Source organism: Pseudorasbora parva, chromosome 2 (assembly GCF_024679245.1).
Source record: "Pseudorasbora parva isolate DD20220531a chromosome 2, ASM2467924v1, whole genome shotgun sequence".
In the NCBI taxonomy this organism is placed as follows: Eukaryota; Metazoa; Chordata; class Actinopteri; order Cypriniformes; family Gobionidae; genus Pseudorasbora; species Pseudorasbora parva.
Window position 1 is genome coordinate 54029557 of NC_090173.1, and position 14248 is coordinate 54043804.

At 39.7% G+C, this 14248-nt stretch overlaps 1 protein-coding gene across 2 annotated transcripts in view; it reads right to left on the reverse strand.

Annotated features, from left to right (window-relative positions):
- The window catches only part of hid1a (HID1 domain containing a), a 46682-nt gene that overhangs the window by 7310 nt on the left and 25124 nt on the right, over positions 1–14248 (reverse strand). Inside the window, exons 5-16 of one of the 2 annotated variants that reach the window (XM_067424545.1) lie at positions 14059–14165; positions 11108–11224; positions 8656–8863; positions 8466–8522; positions 8242–8382; positions 8068–8158; positions 6388–6539; positions 6190–6268; positions 4947–5111; positions 3658–3885; positions 218–363; positions 59–148 (exon numbers count right to left, since the gene is read on the reverse strand). In XM_067424545.1, coding sequence (XP_067280646.1) covers positions 59–148; positions 218–363; positions 3658–3885; positions 4947–5111; positions 6190–6268; positions 6388–6539; positions 8068–8158; positions 8242–8382; positions 8466–8522; positions 8656–8863; positions 11108–11224; positions 14059–14165 — 1581 coding nt within the window. Of the gene's footprint in view, positions 1–58; positions 364–3657; positions 3886–4946; positions 5112–6189; positions 6269–6387; positions 6540–8067; positions 8159–8241; positions 8383–8465; positions 8523–8655; positions 8864–11107; positions 11225–14058; positions 14166–14248 lie in introns of both variants that reach the window. The other variant, XM_067424539.1, reaches the window with a different exon arrangement.

The window sequence follows — 14248 nt, forward strand, 5'->3', positions numbered from 1 at the left end:
GTTAAAAATGAGACTTGGCAAACACTTTCCAGTTTTTCGGTAGTTTCGGTTTTCTTACCCAGTCGGGCTTAGGGTTCCAGTGGCTGACAGACGATGAAGAGCTGGACAGACGTCTCCTCGCCATCTCTGCCTCGGTGTAGAAGACATCCTGGCAAGACACATCGCTGTAATCCCCTTCGTTTGAAGAGCAAGTAGTGAATGGGATTGTGCGTCTCACCTCATTGTCTCTCCCCGATATGGACTCCGTGTCGCTGGCTCCGGCTGCGGCGCTGTGTTCAGGGGTTTGTGGAGATTCGGCCTGTGGCACTGCTATCATTGTCCCGTCTTCTGAAACCTGGGACTTCTCCGTCAGTTTATCGATGCCTAAAGAGAGTTAGCCTGACTTAGCTGGTCTTCACTAATACCAGTGTTGGGGAAAGTTACTTTAAAAGTAATGCTTGACAATACTGCATTACTCCCTTAAAAAAGTAACTAACTGCGTTACTTGGTTACATTTTAAGGAAAGTAATGTGTTTCCATAAGTAAAGTCTCACCAGGGCTGGGCTTGCTTGTTTGTTTTTTAATGATAATAATAAAAAGTTATATTTTTGGCAAATGTAAAAGCCAAACCTTTAAGCTGTGCTGGCATTCTGGACCACAAAAGAATAGGATGCAGCAAAAGAAAGTACAACACTTGCATCAGCAATAAAAACTAAACAAAACAAAAAAAGTCGTGGCCGCTTGCGTTTAGATTTTGTGGGCACCCTCACCTCTTTTTTTCATCACACTAAACTATATCACGTTCAGCTCACTAATACTTTTGAATTAATTTATGCTAATTAATATAATAGTATAAAACAATTTCCATGTATTATGTTGTGTGTGTGTGTGTGTGTGTGTGTGTGTTGGGGGGTGGTGGTGGTGGGGTTGGCAGATTACACCATCCTCCAGAAATGAGTTTTGAAAGGTGGGATGTCTGCAAATGTGATATTTAAATAGTTTTTTTCCGATATTTATAGTTAAATTGGATTAAAGTGAGATTAAATACATAAAGTATATTTGTGTAATTTAGCATTTAATTATAGCAGGAAAAGAAATTGTAACCCTCTTGTGTCAGCAATAAAAACTGAGACATAAATGCAGTCTTCTGTGACCACTTGTGTTCAGATTTTGTGGAAACCCTCGTCTCTTTTGGTCACACTAAACTACATCACGTTTGACACACTGATACCACTGAGTTAATAAACCTGTATTAGGCGGTTTATGCAAATAAATATATTTATATCATTTTAAAAAAATGATATTGTATTTGTTAGTTCTCCAGAAATGAGTTTTTGAAAGGTGGGATGTCTGCAAATGTGATATTTAAATAGTTTGTGCTTATTTTTATGGTTGAATTGGATTATCAGGTCAGTAGCGAAGACATTGGTTAATAAAGTGAGATTAAATAAATACATAAAATATATTTACATTTCACAATTTTTATTCATTTTGAGGAGCACTGAATCTGTTTTTGTGCAAGTGAGATGAGTAAATGCATGCTCACATTTAGTGAAGAACTACAATACCCATCATGTTCACACACAGCGCCTCTGCACTTACTCACGATTTCTCTCATCAAGGGGACTGAAGAAGTGTCAGTCAATACATGGGAAAACAAAGTAACTTACGTTACTTATTTGAAAAATGTAAAATATTTTGCTGTAAATTTAAAAGTAATTTATTAGTTTACTAGTTACTTGACAAAAGTAATCTGGGGCTGTATTCACAAAACATCTTAGGGCTAAAAGTAGCTCCTAACTTACCAATTTAGGAGAAACTCTTAAAATTAATGGCCGTGTCAGTCCGAGTATTTCACAAAGCATTTTAGCACTAAAACTAGCTCCTAAATCAACAAAAAGCTAGAGGACTCCTATGACACTAAGACCAAATCACAAACAATCATAATGGCTGTTGCTGCAATCTGTCCAAAGACACTATACAACCATTGAGGCAATATTGATAATTAATGTCTCTTTAATAAAATAAAAACAAAAAAGTCAGATTACCTTTGGGAGTTGTTTTTACTTGTTCACACTTACAAATGATTAAATAAAGTAAAACAATATAAGCGTATTTGTTGTGCTGTCTGAAGCATTTTATCCCAAACCCAGAGTCCTGCCCCGAATCAAAGACCGAGATTGAGGAATTGCTGTCTGAAGATAAGCTTTGTTGTGATATGAAGATAACCGAGATTGAGGAATGGGGGATGCACAATACTGTGGAGGTGACTAACGGCAGTATATATACCTCCTCTCACGCTGATTAGATCGACAGTTTGAACATGCTCCTTACGAACATACAACAAAAAATGTATAAAACATAATTTTTGTTTGAATTCTGCAATCTCTCAAGATACATGTATAAGAGACTGACAATTAGCTGAACATAAACCAGTTTAACTTGTGACACTTAGCCTACTTTATTTGAATATGGCAATATTCTTATTTTAACAATTTTATTTGAAACATGAAACCTCAACAAAATATTTCTATAATTAAATCACTGACAGAGACTCCTCCCCTATCAGCCAATCACTGTGGACATAGTTACCAAGCGTGATGACATCAACGAGGTCAATGAGGTCAACCCGCCCTTACTCTTAGCTTAAAGGGTTAGTTCACCCAAAAATGAAATGTATGTCATTAACTCCTCTCCCTAATGTCGTTCCTCACCCGTAAGACCTCTGTTCATCTACACACACAGTTTAAGATATTTTATATTTAGTCCGAGAGCGTATGCAAGTGTATGCACACTATACTGTCCATGTCCAGAAAGGGAATAAAAACATCATCGCAGTAGTCCATATGGGACATCAGTGGGTTAATTAGAGTCTCTTGAAGCATCCAAAATACATTTTGGTCCAAAAATAACAAAAACTACGACTTTATTCAGCATTGTCTTCTCTTCTGGGTTTGTGTTCAATCCTCAAATGAAGAGTCAAACGGTTATGAATCAGCGTATTGATTCATGATTCGGATCGCGTGTCAAACTGCTGAAATCACATGACATTGGCGATCCGAATCATTGATCGATTCACTGATTCTTAATGACTGTTTGAATCTTTATTTGAGGAACACAGAAGAGAAGACAATGCTGAATAAAGTCGTAGTTTTTGTTATTTTTGGACCAAAATGTATTTTGGATGCTTCAAGAGACTCTAATTAACCCACTGATGTCCCATATGGACTACTGCGATTATGTTTTTATTCCCTTTCTGAACATGAACAGTATAGTGTGCATACACTTGCATACGCTCTCAGACTAAATATAAAATATCTTAAACTGTGTCTGAAGATGAACGGAGGTCTTACGGGTGTGGAACGACATTAGGGTGAGGAGTTAATGACATACAGTTCATTTTTGGGTGAACTAACCCTTTAAGACTTCTCTCTGTTCTCTATTATTTAGTAAAAGTTGCTCTCAGCAGCTTTGTGAACAGGTTAAGAGAAAACTCGTAACTAAGAACTTTTACTCCCATTTTGGAGAACTCTTAGTGGTAATATAAAATGTTTTGTGAATACGCCCCCTGATTACATAACTTAGGTTACTTGTAATGCGTTACCCCCAACACTGAGTAATGCTACTATTTAATATGCAGCACACGAGTCAGTAAACACTCCAATAAGCAGAGCTAACCTGGTATGGCCACCAGACTGGCCTTCAGCGTGCCGGGCTCAGCTGGCACAGCCGGCCTCGAGCCCTCCATGGACACCGTCTCCTGAGAGCTGGTCCGAGATATGGCATTCGGAGACTTCCTCTTCCTCTGCAAGGCCTTCTGAATGGTGGCGGCGTCGGAGGGCAGGTTGGCCAGCTGGTGGAAGACGTTACGCTTCCGAATGATGGCGTACACCAAATTACAGTTACCTGGTCAAAACATTATCAGAGTTAGGGCTGGAAATCCAAACAAAATGAACAAAGATGGCCTCCAAAATTCAAAATAAGGCAACAAAAAAATCTCCTACACAACTAAAACAAATGTATTAAACACAAAACCAGTCATAAGGGTTCATTTTGTTTAAATTGAGATGTAAGCATCATCTGAAAGCTGGATAAATAATCTTTCCATTGATGTGTGTGTGTTTTTTTAGGATAGGAGCCGAGATACAACTATTGGAAAATCTACTGGAATCTGAGGGCCAAAATCCAAACAAAATGAACAAAGATGACCCCCAAATTCAAAATTAGGAGGTAAAAAAAATTCCCCTGCACTATTAAAACAACTGTATTTTAACAATATGTGACCCTGGACCACAAAACCAGTCATAAGGGTAAATTGTTTAAATTGAGTTTAAATTGAGATTTATAAATCATCTGAAAGCTGATAATAAATAATCTTTCCATTGATGTGTGGTTTGTTAGGATAAGAGCTGAGATACAACTATTGGAAAATCTGGAATCTGAGGGTAAAAAACATCTAAATATTGAGAAAATCTCCTTTAAAGTTGTCCAAATGAAGTCCTTAGCAATGCATATTACTACTAATAATACATTTCTGATATATTTACGTTGGGAAATTTACAAAATATCTTCATGGAACATGATAATAATATCCTAATGATTTTTGGCATAAAGGAAAAATGGATAATTTTCATCCACACAATGTATTTTTGGCTATTGCCACAGATATACCCGTGAGACTCATGACTGGTTTTGTGCTCCAGGATCAAATTTTTTATATATATTTATTTATAATGCCAATGGAAATGTATTTTTTGGGAATGTTGGCCTTTAAATGGAAAAGGTAATTTCTGACCCTGATTGGAGTCATCTTTATGTAACATTTTAGCAGAAGTAAGACGACAGTATGTACAAGAGTTTCATTCGATATTTTCCAAGAGTGCCACATGGACTTCAATGAACGGTAAGACAAGGCTTTTTTCAAGATTAGCATTTATCTGGCAAAGATGAACGAGAGTCGATCTCACCATCAAACTGGTACTGAATGATATTATTGAAGGCCTCCAGCAAGAAGAAGGCCAGATGGTGGTTCTGAGGTGCAGAAAACAGGAACCAGTTGGTGGAAAACGCCTCCAGGAGATGTAGGAGTTTGTTGGCCGCAACCATGGAAAGACTCTTTAGGTAGGGGGACACTACAAGGACAAGCTGTTATGTGACAAAGAACACAACACGCACCAAACTACACAAATTAAACATCAGGGTTTCCGCAGGTTAAATGGAGGTACATTTAAGACCTTTTAAGAAATAAACTTAGGGCAACATAACACATCAATTGAGTTCAAATTGAGTTGTATCAGCAAGACATTAAAGTTTCTACAGACCTTCATAACGTTTTAATTTATTTTACAGCTTAAAGTTTGAGATATGATTAAATCAAGAACAAATATCTGCCAGTGTGTTCATAAAAATCAAACTTATTTCAAATGCAAGTAATTTTCATATGCATTGACAGATCTGTTCTTGTTTTGAACCATTTCTAAAAAAAAAAAAATAATAATAATAAATATTTCTTAATTTAATTTCTTTCCATCTCAAGTAAATGTATATTTATTCAAGGATGTTTAGTTATTTGTCCTGGAAAAAAAGAATCCTGAGGTAGATGAACATTTTTTGACATATACATTCATTTATAGTTTTTTTTTTTAATAGTTTATTCTATTTATTTTTTCTCTGTTTTAATTGTAAAACTAAATTCTATCAATCAAAAGCATTTATAATAACTGAAATCATGGAACAGACTATTTAGGATCAATTTATTAAACGTTTAACAAACAAAAATACATTTTTAGGGCCTTTTTTTGCTCAAATTCAGTGTTTTAATCCATTTTTAGTGTCGCAAAAATCCCTAATTTTATGTCATGATATTGAATTTAAGATTTCCTGCTCCAATTGAAGACATTTTAAGGTCTTTATTTGTGGAAGGTCAAATTAAGAATTTTTTAGGACCCGTGGAAACCCTGAACGTTTTTTTTTTTTTTTTTACAGTAAGCATTCATTCTACATTCATCTTCAATTACAAGTTTTTGATCTCTTGAAACTGATTGGGTTTGTTCCCTTTGATGAAAATAGCCTCACCCTAAGTGGAATAAATCACTTGGGCTCTTAGCATAGCAAGAAAAAAAGTCACCTCCAGTTTTTGTGACATAACAACATATTGAAACTAAATTCCAAGTAAAGCCCAGTGCAAACACAGACCCTGTTTTTACTCACCATTCACCACAATAGTGAGCAGGCAGTCATATAGAGGCTGTAAACGCTGATGGCCACTGGTGATAATCTTGTGGAAAACCTTCAGACATAGCCAGAGATTTTAAAAACACCTTATATGTTTCTATTCGAACCAGATGCAAAAACACCACCTAAAACCTTTCACGTGAATTGTAGAACTAAAGCAGGCGTGCGTCTCACCACAATGAGCAGGTCTGCATGTGTGCCGGTGAACACAGGGATGTCCATTGGGACATGAAGCGAGTACGGCTTGTTCAGGCGCACACCAAAGTTCCTCTCTCCGCTCAGCAGCAGCAGAATGAAGACGCCGATGTGCATGAGACCGACCCGTGCTGAAGTTCAACATGCACAATAACAACATCAAGAGCTCAGCAGACAATCATAACTATAGGCATCTACATTAGAGACCTTAAAAAGCTACAGTAACAAAAAACCAAGGGTCAGAGAGGGTTTCTCTACGGGACTTGAATGAAGTGACACCCTTAAATGGATAGTTCACCCAAATATACTCACCCTCATGTTATTCCTTACTTTCATTCATCTTTGAAAAACGTATGAGTTTGTAATGAAACCTGAGAGATTTCTGCCCCTTCATTCCAAAAGTAATCCAGATATACGGAGTGGCTTCTGAAGAGACAGGGGGGCAAATTCCAAACACAAATGTTTCTGTGCACTTGAAGGGCACTTCACTTCAGGAGGGGACGCCGTTTGTTTCCAAATGAAAGTGAATTCCTTCATGAAGGACCCTTACACCAGGGTATATATAGCCATATACATACACACACAAACATAACATTTGTGCATAACATTATGAGGTGAATAGCGCTGATGATCTCTTCATCACGGCACCTGTTAGTGGATGGGATATATTAGGTAGCAAGTGAAAATTTTGCCCTCAAAGTTGATGTGTTAGAAGCAGGAAAAATGGGTAAGTGTAAGGATTTGAGTGAGTTTGACAAGGGCCAGATTGTGATGTCTAGACGACTGGGTCAGAGCATCTCCAAAACTGCAGCTCTTGTGGGCTGTTCCCGGTCTGCAGTGGTCAGTCTCTATCAAAAGTGATCCAAGGAGAAGGAACAGTGGAGAACCGGGCACAGGGTCATGGGCGGCCAAGGCTCATTGATGCGCGTGGAGATCGAAAAATGGCCCGTGTGGTCCGATCAAACAGACGAGCCACTGGAGCTCAAATTGCTCAAGAAGTTAATGCTGGTTCTGATAGAAAGGTGTCTGAATACACAGAGCATCGCAGTTTGTGGTGTATGGGGCGGCATAGCAGCAGACCAGTCAGGGTGCCCATGCTGACCCCTGACCCCGCCGAAAGCACCAACAGTGGCACGTGAGCATCAGAACTGGACCATGGAGCAATGGAAGAAGGTGGCCTGGTCTGAGGAATCACGTTTTCTTTTACATCACGTGGATGGCCGGGTGTGTGTGGCTTACCTGGGGAACACATGGCCCCAGGATGCACTATGGGAAGAATGCAAGCCAGCGGAGGCAGTGTGATGCTTTGGGCAATGTTCTGCTAGGAAACCTTGGGTCCTCCATCCATGTGGATGTTACTTTGACATGTACCCCCTACCTAAGCATTGTTGCAGACCATGTTCACCCTTTCATGGAAACGGTATTGTGGCTCTTTCTGTATTCCCTAGTGGCTGTGGCTCTTTTAGCAGATAATGCTCCTGCCACAAAGCAAAAATAGTTCAGGAATGGTTTGAGGAGCACAACAATGAGTTTGAGTTGATAACATGATGATGAATGAAAGACTTACAGGTTTGGAATGACACAAGGGCGAGTTAGTAATGACACCATTTCCAATTTGGGGTGAACTATCCCTTCAAAACTTCAATTGAGCACACTTACACTGGTCAGCTCTGGCATCATTCAGGTAAAACAGAATAGGCACTAATATGTCCAACACATCACTGCTCTTTAGCACAAAGAACAGGAATTTCTGTAACAGAAAAACAGCGATTAAGTGTGAATTAGCCGCTGGCGTGTTTTGGAGCTGACTGTATTGAAGTGCCGGTCTCTTACTTTGTTGAAATCACAGAGTTTCCAGAAAAGGACCAGCAGTTCCTGGTGAAACTGGATCTTTTTGGTTGAGTTGGGCAGGTATGTTTGAGTGAGTGGGTTGGTCAGCAGGCGTGCCAAACCTTTCAGCACAAAGTCGTAATCCTGCAGACACAAGGACCTCACAGCTCCCACATCAAGAGAACAATAACATTCTAGACATATCCTAAGAGGAAGTTTCTTCATACCTCTTCCCGATGAATTCTGGACAGGTAATTCACAAAGAGGTTATTTGGACCAACAGACTATGAATATAGAGGAAAAGAAAAGGTATAGCTCACACAATTATCAGTAGACCATGTTCTTTTATTCAAATGGCCTACCCATATTTTTTAGCAGAGTGGATGTTGTGTGCATTATGGGGTGTGGTGCGCTTACATCCTGCTCCTCCATGCTGGATGGGGAGGGAGGGCGGTACGGCGGCCCGCCCTCGTGCTCCAGGGTCACGATGAGGATCTGCACCGCCTGCTCCACCAGCTGCTCGCGGTAGTCGGAGAAGAGCAGGTGGTTGTAGGGGATCCCGTAACCCACCGGGTCGTAAGCGCACACCACGTTCAGCAGGGAGGTGAAGAGAGGCAGAGCGTGCCTGAGAGAAACACACACTGACCATGTTTACTACACTTTTATACTGTTGAAGCCAATGTTGTCGCTAAGGTGCTCTATGTGGTTGTTGGGGTGTTGTTAGGTATTGCTATGCCATTCCTAGAAAGTTCTGGATGGTTGTTAGGGTGTTGCTATGCAGTCATTTGAGAGTTCTGGATGGTTGTTAGGGTGTTGCTAGGTATTGCTATGCAGTCACTAGAGAGTTCTGGATGGTTGTTAGGGTGTTACTAGGTATTTCTATGTAGTTAGTAGAGTTCTGGATGGTTGTTAGGGTGTTGCTAGGTATTGCTATGCAGTTAGTAGAGAGTTCTGGATGGTTGTTAGGGTGTTGCTCAGTAATGCTAGGCAGTTACTACAGAGTTCTGGATGGTTGTTAGGTGTTGCTAGGTATTGTTATGCAGTTACTAGAGAGTTCTGGATGGTTGTTATGGTGTTGCTAGGTATTGCTTTGAAGTTACTAGAGAGTTCTCAATGGATGTTAGGGTGTTACTAGGTATTGCTATGCAGTTAGTAGAGTTCTGGATGGTTGTTAGGGTGTTGCTAAGTAATGCTTTGCAGTTACTAGAGAGTTTTCGATGGTTGTTAGGTGTTGCTAGGTATTGCTATGCAGTTACTAGAGAGTTCTCGATGGTTGTTAGGGTGTTGCTAGGTATTGCTATGCAGTTACTAGAGAGTTCTCGATGGTTGTTAGGTGTTGCTAGGTATTGCTATGCAGTTAGTAGAGAGTTCTGGATGGTTGTTAGGGTGTTTCTAAGTAATGCTAGGCAGTTATTAGAGAGTTCTGGATGACACGCCCCATAATCACAGCCCAATGGAGCAGTTTCAGGCTCATATTCTGACTAGAACTAAGTATGACCATGTCAGGCTAGACAAGCGTATAAACTATGATGGAAAAACACTGGTCTAACCAGTGGACCAGTTGCATCACAAAATTTCACATTTTGGTTTGGTGGTCTTGAAATTGCATATATGAAATTTAATTGTAAGCTAGGCCAACAGTTTTGGAGAATTTGATGTTTGCCCATTAAAAGAGATGGAGCTGCACTCGCATGCCTGAGAGGTGTTTCAAAGATGGCCGCCAAATTAAATTACTTGTCTTAAAGGGACTTTGGCCAAAGTGTGTCATCAGAATGGCTAGCTTTAATTCCCTCTCAGAAGCGTCTCAAACACCAGCATCCCAATGTAAGATAACACAGCAGTATTTGCTCTGAGACCCAACTCATTTATGATGGAGGAAAAAGGGCCACAGTTTCTTCCCCAATTGGAGCAAATTCCTCACCATTGACAGCTCAATCCAATCTCAATAAACGGTTGTCTTTCAAACTCCCTCTGCACGTGATAGGATAGCGCTACAACCAACCAGAGCAACGAAGGTGAAGCAGAGCTCGCTTACAGATTAAACATTCGCCGTATCCGGTCGGCAAAACTCCGAACACATCTTCCCTTCTTAAGTTTCCAGGAAGTGAGGATTTTGTTCTCTTGAACACATTGGTTGAAAACGCTGCTTTATTTGCAAATGCGCAATTATCCGATTCCAATATTGCACATAAGTTAAATTTGCACCTTTGATGGAAACAATGCTATTGATATAAGGAGCCATATTTGAGTCAGCCCAAACCGTCCTTTGCTGTTAAAAAAGCGACGGTCTGGATTCACTAAAGGCAAGCAGTGAAAAATTAGCAATGAAAAGGAACGGACACAGTTCTTTTTTTGCAACCGTGGTAGTCAATTTACTGGTATTTGCATATATTAACACTGAAAAAAAGCATGTCTTAAGCCATTTCGCTCTCCACATTCGCTATGCTAATTTCCCTGATGTGGCTGCGAATGTGTTTTTTGGCACATTTTATTACATCACTGGCATTTTCACACCGCATTATATCGTTTGTTAAACATTAAATATGCTTAACAATGACACATTTACTTTATACAAAATGTTAATAACTAACTTGACATCACACCCATTTCGTTCTACTTGGTCTGCTTTCTAAAGACTGGTCACAATAAGAGCATCCTCGCACAACAGTCAGAGTTTAGCTCCAACCTTGATCAAACTCACCAAGCCTGGTTTCTTACAAGCCCAGATCACAAGAGCCCACAATGAAGTTTACAGCGGTTTAATGCTTAGGGTTAGAGGCTTGACTTGGCAAACACCACTCGTACGGCTGCGGGTGTTTAATTGGGGAGTGTTATGTTTGTGCAGTGGTTTGTCTTTTGTGTGTCAGACCTGTTTTCAGCGGAGCAGAAGAAGGTGACCCAGGGGTTGAGGATACTGTTCTCTGCTGTTGGCGGCAGGTACATGGCCTCTGAGAAACAGGTGAGCAGTAATCTCAGCAGCTCAGACCTACAAACACAGCACACACAGAGGAGGGATACTGGAGGATATGTGTAAGCTACTCAGTTTGGCTAATCTGATCATCCGTTTGGGTGGAAAAACAGGTCCGGGCTATTAGACGTCTTGGTTACTGATTAAAACGTCACCATGGAAACTCAAATAAACACACGTGTGGCCCTGGGAATGGAGGCCAGGGGCCTATTGCACAAAACTAGGATTAGGGATTAAGCTGGGATATCTTGGTGATCCTGGCTCAATTTATAGATATATAATATACAGTTATATCTATACCCCACTAATATACAGTTATTTTTCGTTATTGTTATCATTCTTGGTGTGAGTGTGCCTTCAGGGTACGTTTACACGACAGAGGTGTACTAAATTTTGCATACAAGCTCACCAAGAAATCCCGGCTTAATCCCTTATCCTAGTTTTGTGCAATAGCAGAGGTGGACAAAGTACACAACTTCATTACTTGAATAAAAGTAAAAGTACTACTGGTCAAATATAACTCCGTTACAAGTGAAAGTTGTAAAAAGAGATTTTTACTCAAGTAAAAGTACAGAAGTATTTGTTTTCAAATGTACAGCATTATTTTATACTGTATATATAAAATATTGTTTTATACTGTTGTATGAATGCACCTTATGCCATCATGGTTTAAGCCAGTCAGTGATGCTCGATCCGACATGCTAGCATACGACTACATTAAACTAATTTATAAACCTGTATAAAAGTTACAAAGCTGCTGTCACTTTAAAGATCCCATGGCATAAACATTTTATTTTATGAGGTTTTTCAACATATTAATATGAGTTCTCCTAGCCTGAATATTGTCCCCAATTGGCTAGAAATGTTGATTGGTGTACACTGAGTTCTGGCTCTTTCTCTGCCTTTGAGAAAATGAGAGCTCAGATGAGCTGATCTTGAATTCTCCTGTTATGACGTCATACCAGGAAAGGTTTCCTCCCCTTCCTCTGCTTTGCCCGCCCAGAGAATTAGTAGAGAATGGACTCAGTTTATCAGTGGATGTCAGCAGCACAGGATTTATAATATGGATTCGACAGCACCGCCACAAACAGTGAGTAACAGTGTTCATTAAAGCCTGATCTGGGATCAGTGAGTTCTGATGTGTAGCTAATCATTCAAGTTCACACACACTTTCTTTCTAAATCGTTTAAAACTATCAGTCCTGCAGCTGGCTGTCATGATGCATCATTGAATCAAGCCAGTGACTAAAACCATCAACTTCACGTCATTTCTGTTAGCAGCATGAGACAAATTTGTTATTTAAATGATTAAACTACAGAGAGCACTCAAAGAACACTCTTTATAATGTTCGGATCGGTCAATCACGCGTTTATCTGCAGTGCACACTTGTCCAAACTGCAGTTTGAATGACGCTGCTCATTATGCTCAACAGAAGCTCTTACTCTATTCATGTCGATGCCGATGTCGTCTTTGCTGTTAGCTGTGGTGAAAGCATTTTGTGAGTGAAATAACATTGCAAAGTTCACTCGTGTTTATTCAGAGCTCTCAGATACAAACAAAATAAACTTGCGCTCTCAACAACTCGGTACAATAACACTTCCTCAGCCATCTTTCCCCAGCTCTCCTTCTCTCTCTCGACTGGCAGTGAGTGCTGATGCTCGTGCCGGACTAAACCACGCCCCCGCCTAATCTCATTTCAAATGCAAAGATGTCAGCCAATCACAGGAGTGGGTGTTTTCACTGAAGACTCACAGCAGACACGCCTCTTGGAACAGAGCATTCCAGACAGAGGGCTAATATCAGTGTAGATAAAATGCCTTTTATTTTTAAATTATGACATTTTTTGATGTAAAAACCAGACTATCAATATAAGTACACCTCAGGAAATGTTATAAAATAATAAAACAATCCATGCCATGGGACCTTTAAGACCGAATGCACGGATCCAATACACTGATACACATCTGATATTCCCCAACTGTTTACTTTCATTTAAGATATAATCAACTTTGTTTATGTTAATACTCGCCAAAATGAACATTTTGACATCAGTCTTCCTCCATTTTGCTATAAACTGATCAGTGTTAAAAAAAATGCTGGGAAGTCATTGAACTTTATGTGACCCTACAAGAGTGATATCTGAAAGGCTTTCTGCAAAAACCCCAACACCTTTTAAAGAAGAAAAAAAATCATCCACTGGCTTTCAAAGCGGTTCCAGAAATGACTTTCAACTTTGAGGACCTTGATAGAAATGTAGTGGAGTAAAAAGTATGATATTTGTCTTTTAAATGTAGCAAAGTAAAAGTCGTTTCCAGAAAAAATAATACTCAAGTAAAGTTCAGATACTCAAAAAGTGTACTTAAAGAGCATGTGCGAGAATATGACGCAGATCTGCCGTTTGGATCATGACCCAGAAGAGGAGGAGCGCTGCTATCGCGTAAGTTCACGTCAGAGACCTACACAGAAGACAATAACTTTAGTGGATAAAGTCATTATTTAGATTTTTTTTGTGCACAAAAACTATTCTCGTCGCTTCGTAACATTATTGTACAGGCCCTGTAGTGAGAAGGACTTTGTAAAGTCGTCTTTAGTGCCTTTATGGGTCTTGTGAGTGGGAATGTACTGAATGCCAATGGAGGCCTTTTTGAAGCCTTTCTCAGCTTTCAACAAAAATATCTTCATTTGTGTTCTGAAGATGAACGAAGGTGTTACGGGTGTCCAACGATATGAGGGTGAGTAATTAATGAAATAGTTTTCATTTTTGGGTGAACTAACCCTTTAAGTAAAGTACTTAAGTAAATATACTTAATTACAGTCGACCTCTGTGCAATAGGCCCAAGCTCACGTCTCACCTGTTGAGATCGTGGATGTAGTTGAGTGGGGGGGACTGAGCGAAACCCACCCCGGCCTCCCAAATGTATTCACAGCTGTCCAGGGACTGCATGTCTTCAACCGACTCCTGCACATGAGAGAAACTCAATCTGAGACTGAATATAATGTACACACAGAGACAGACTGAGACAAATTAACTAAGAGCATTTT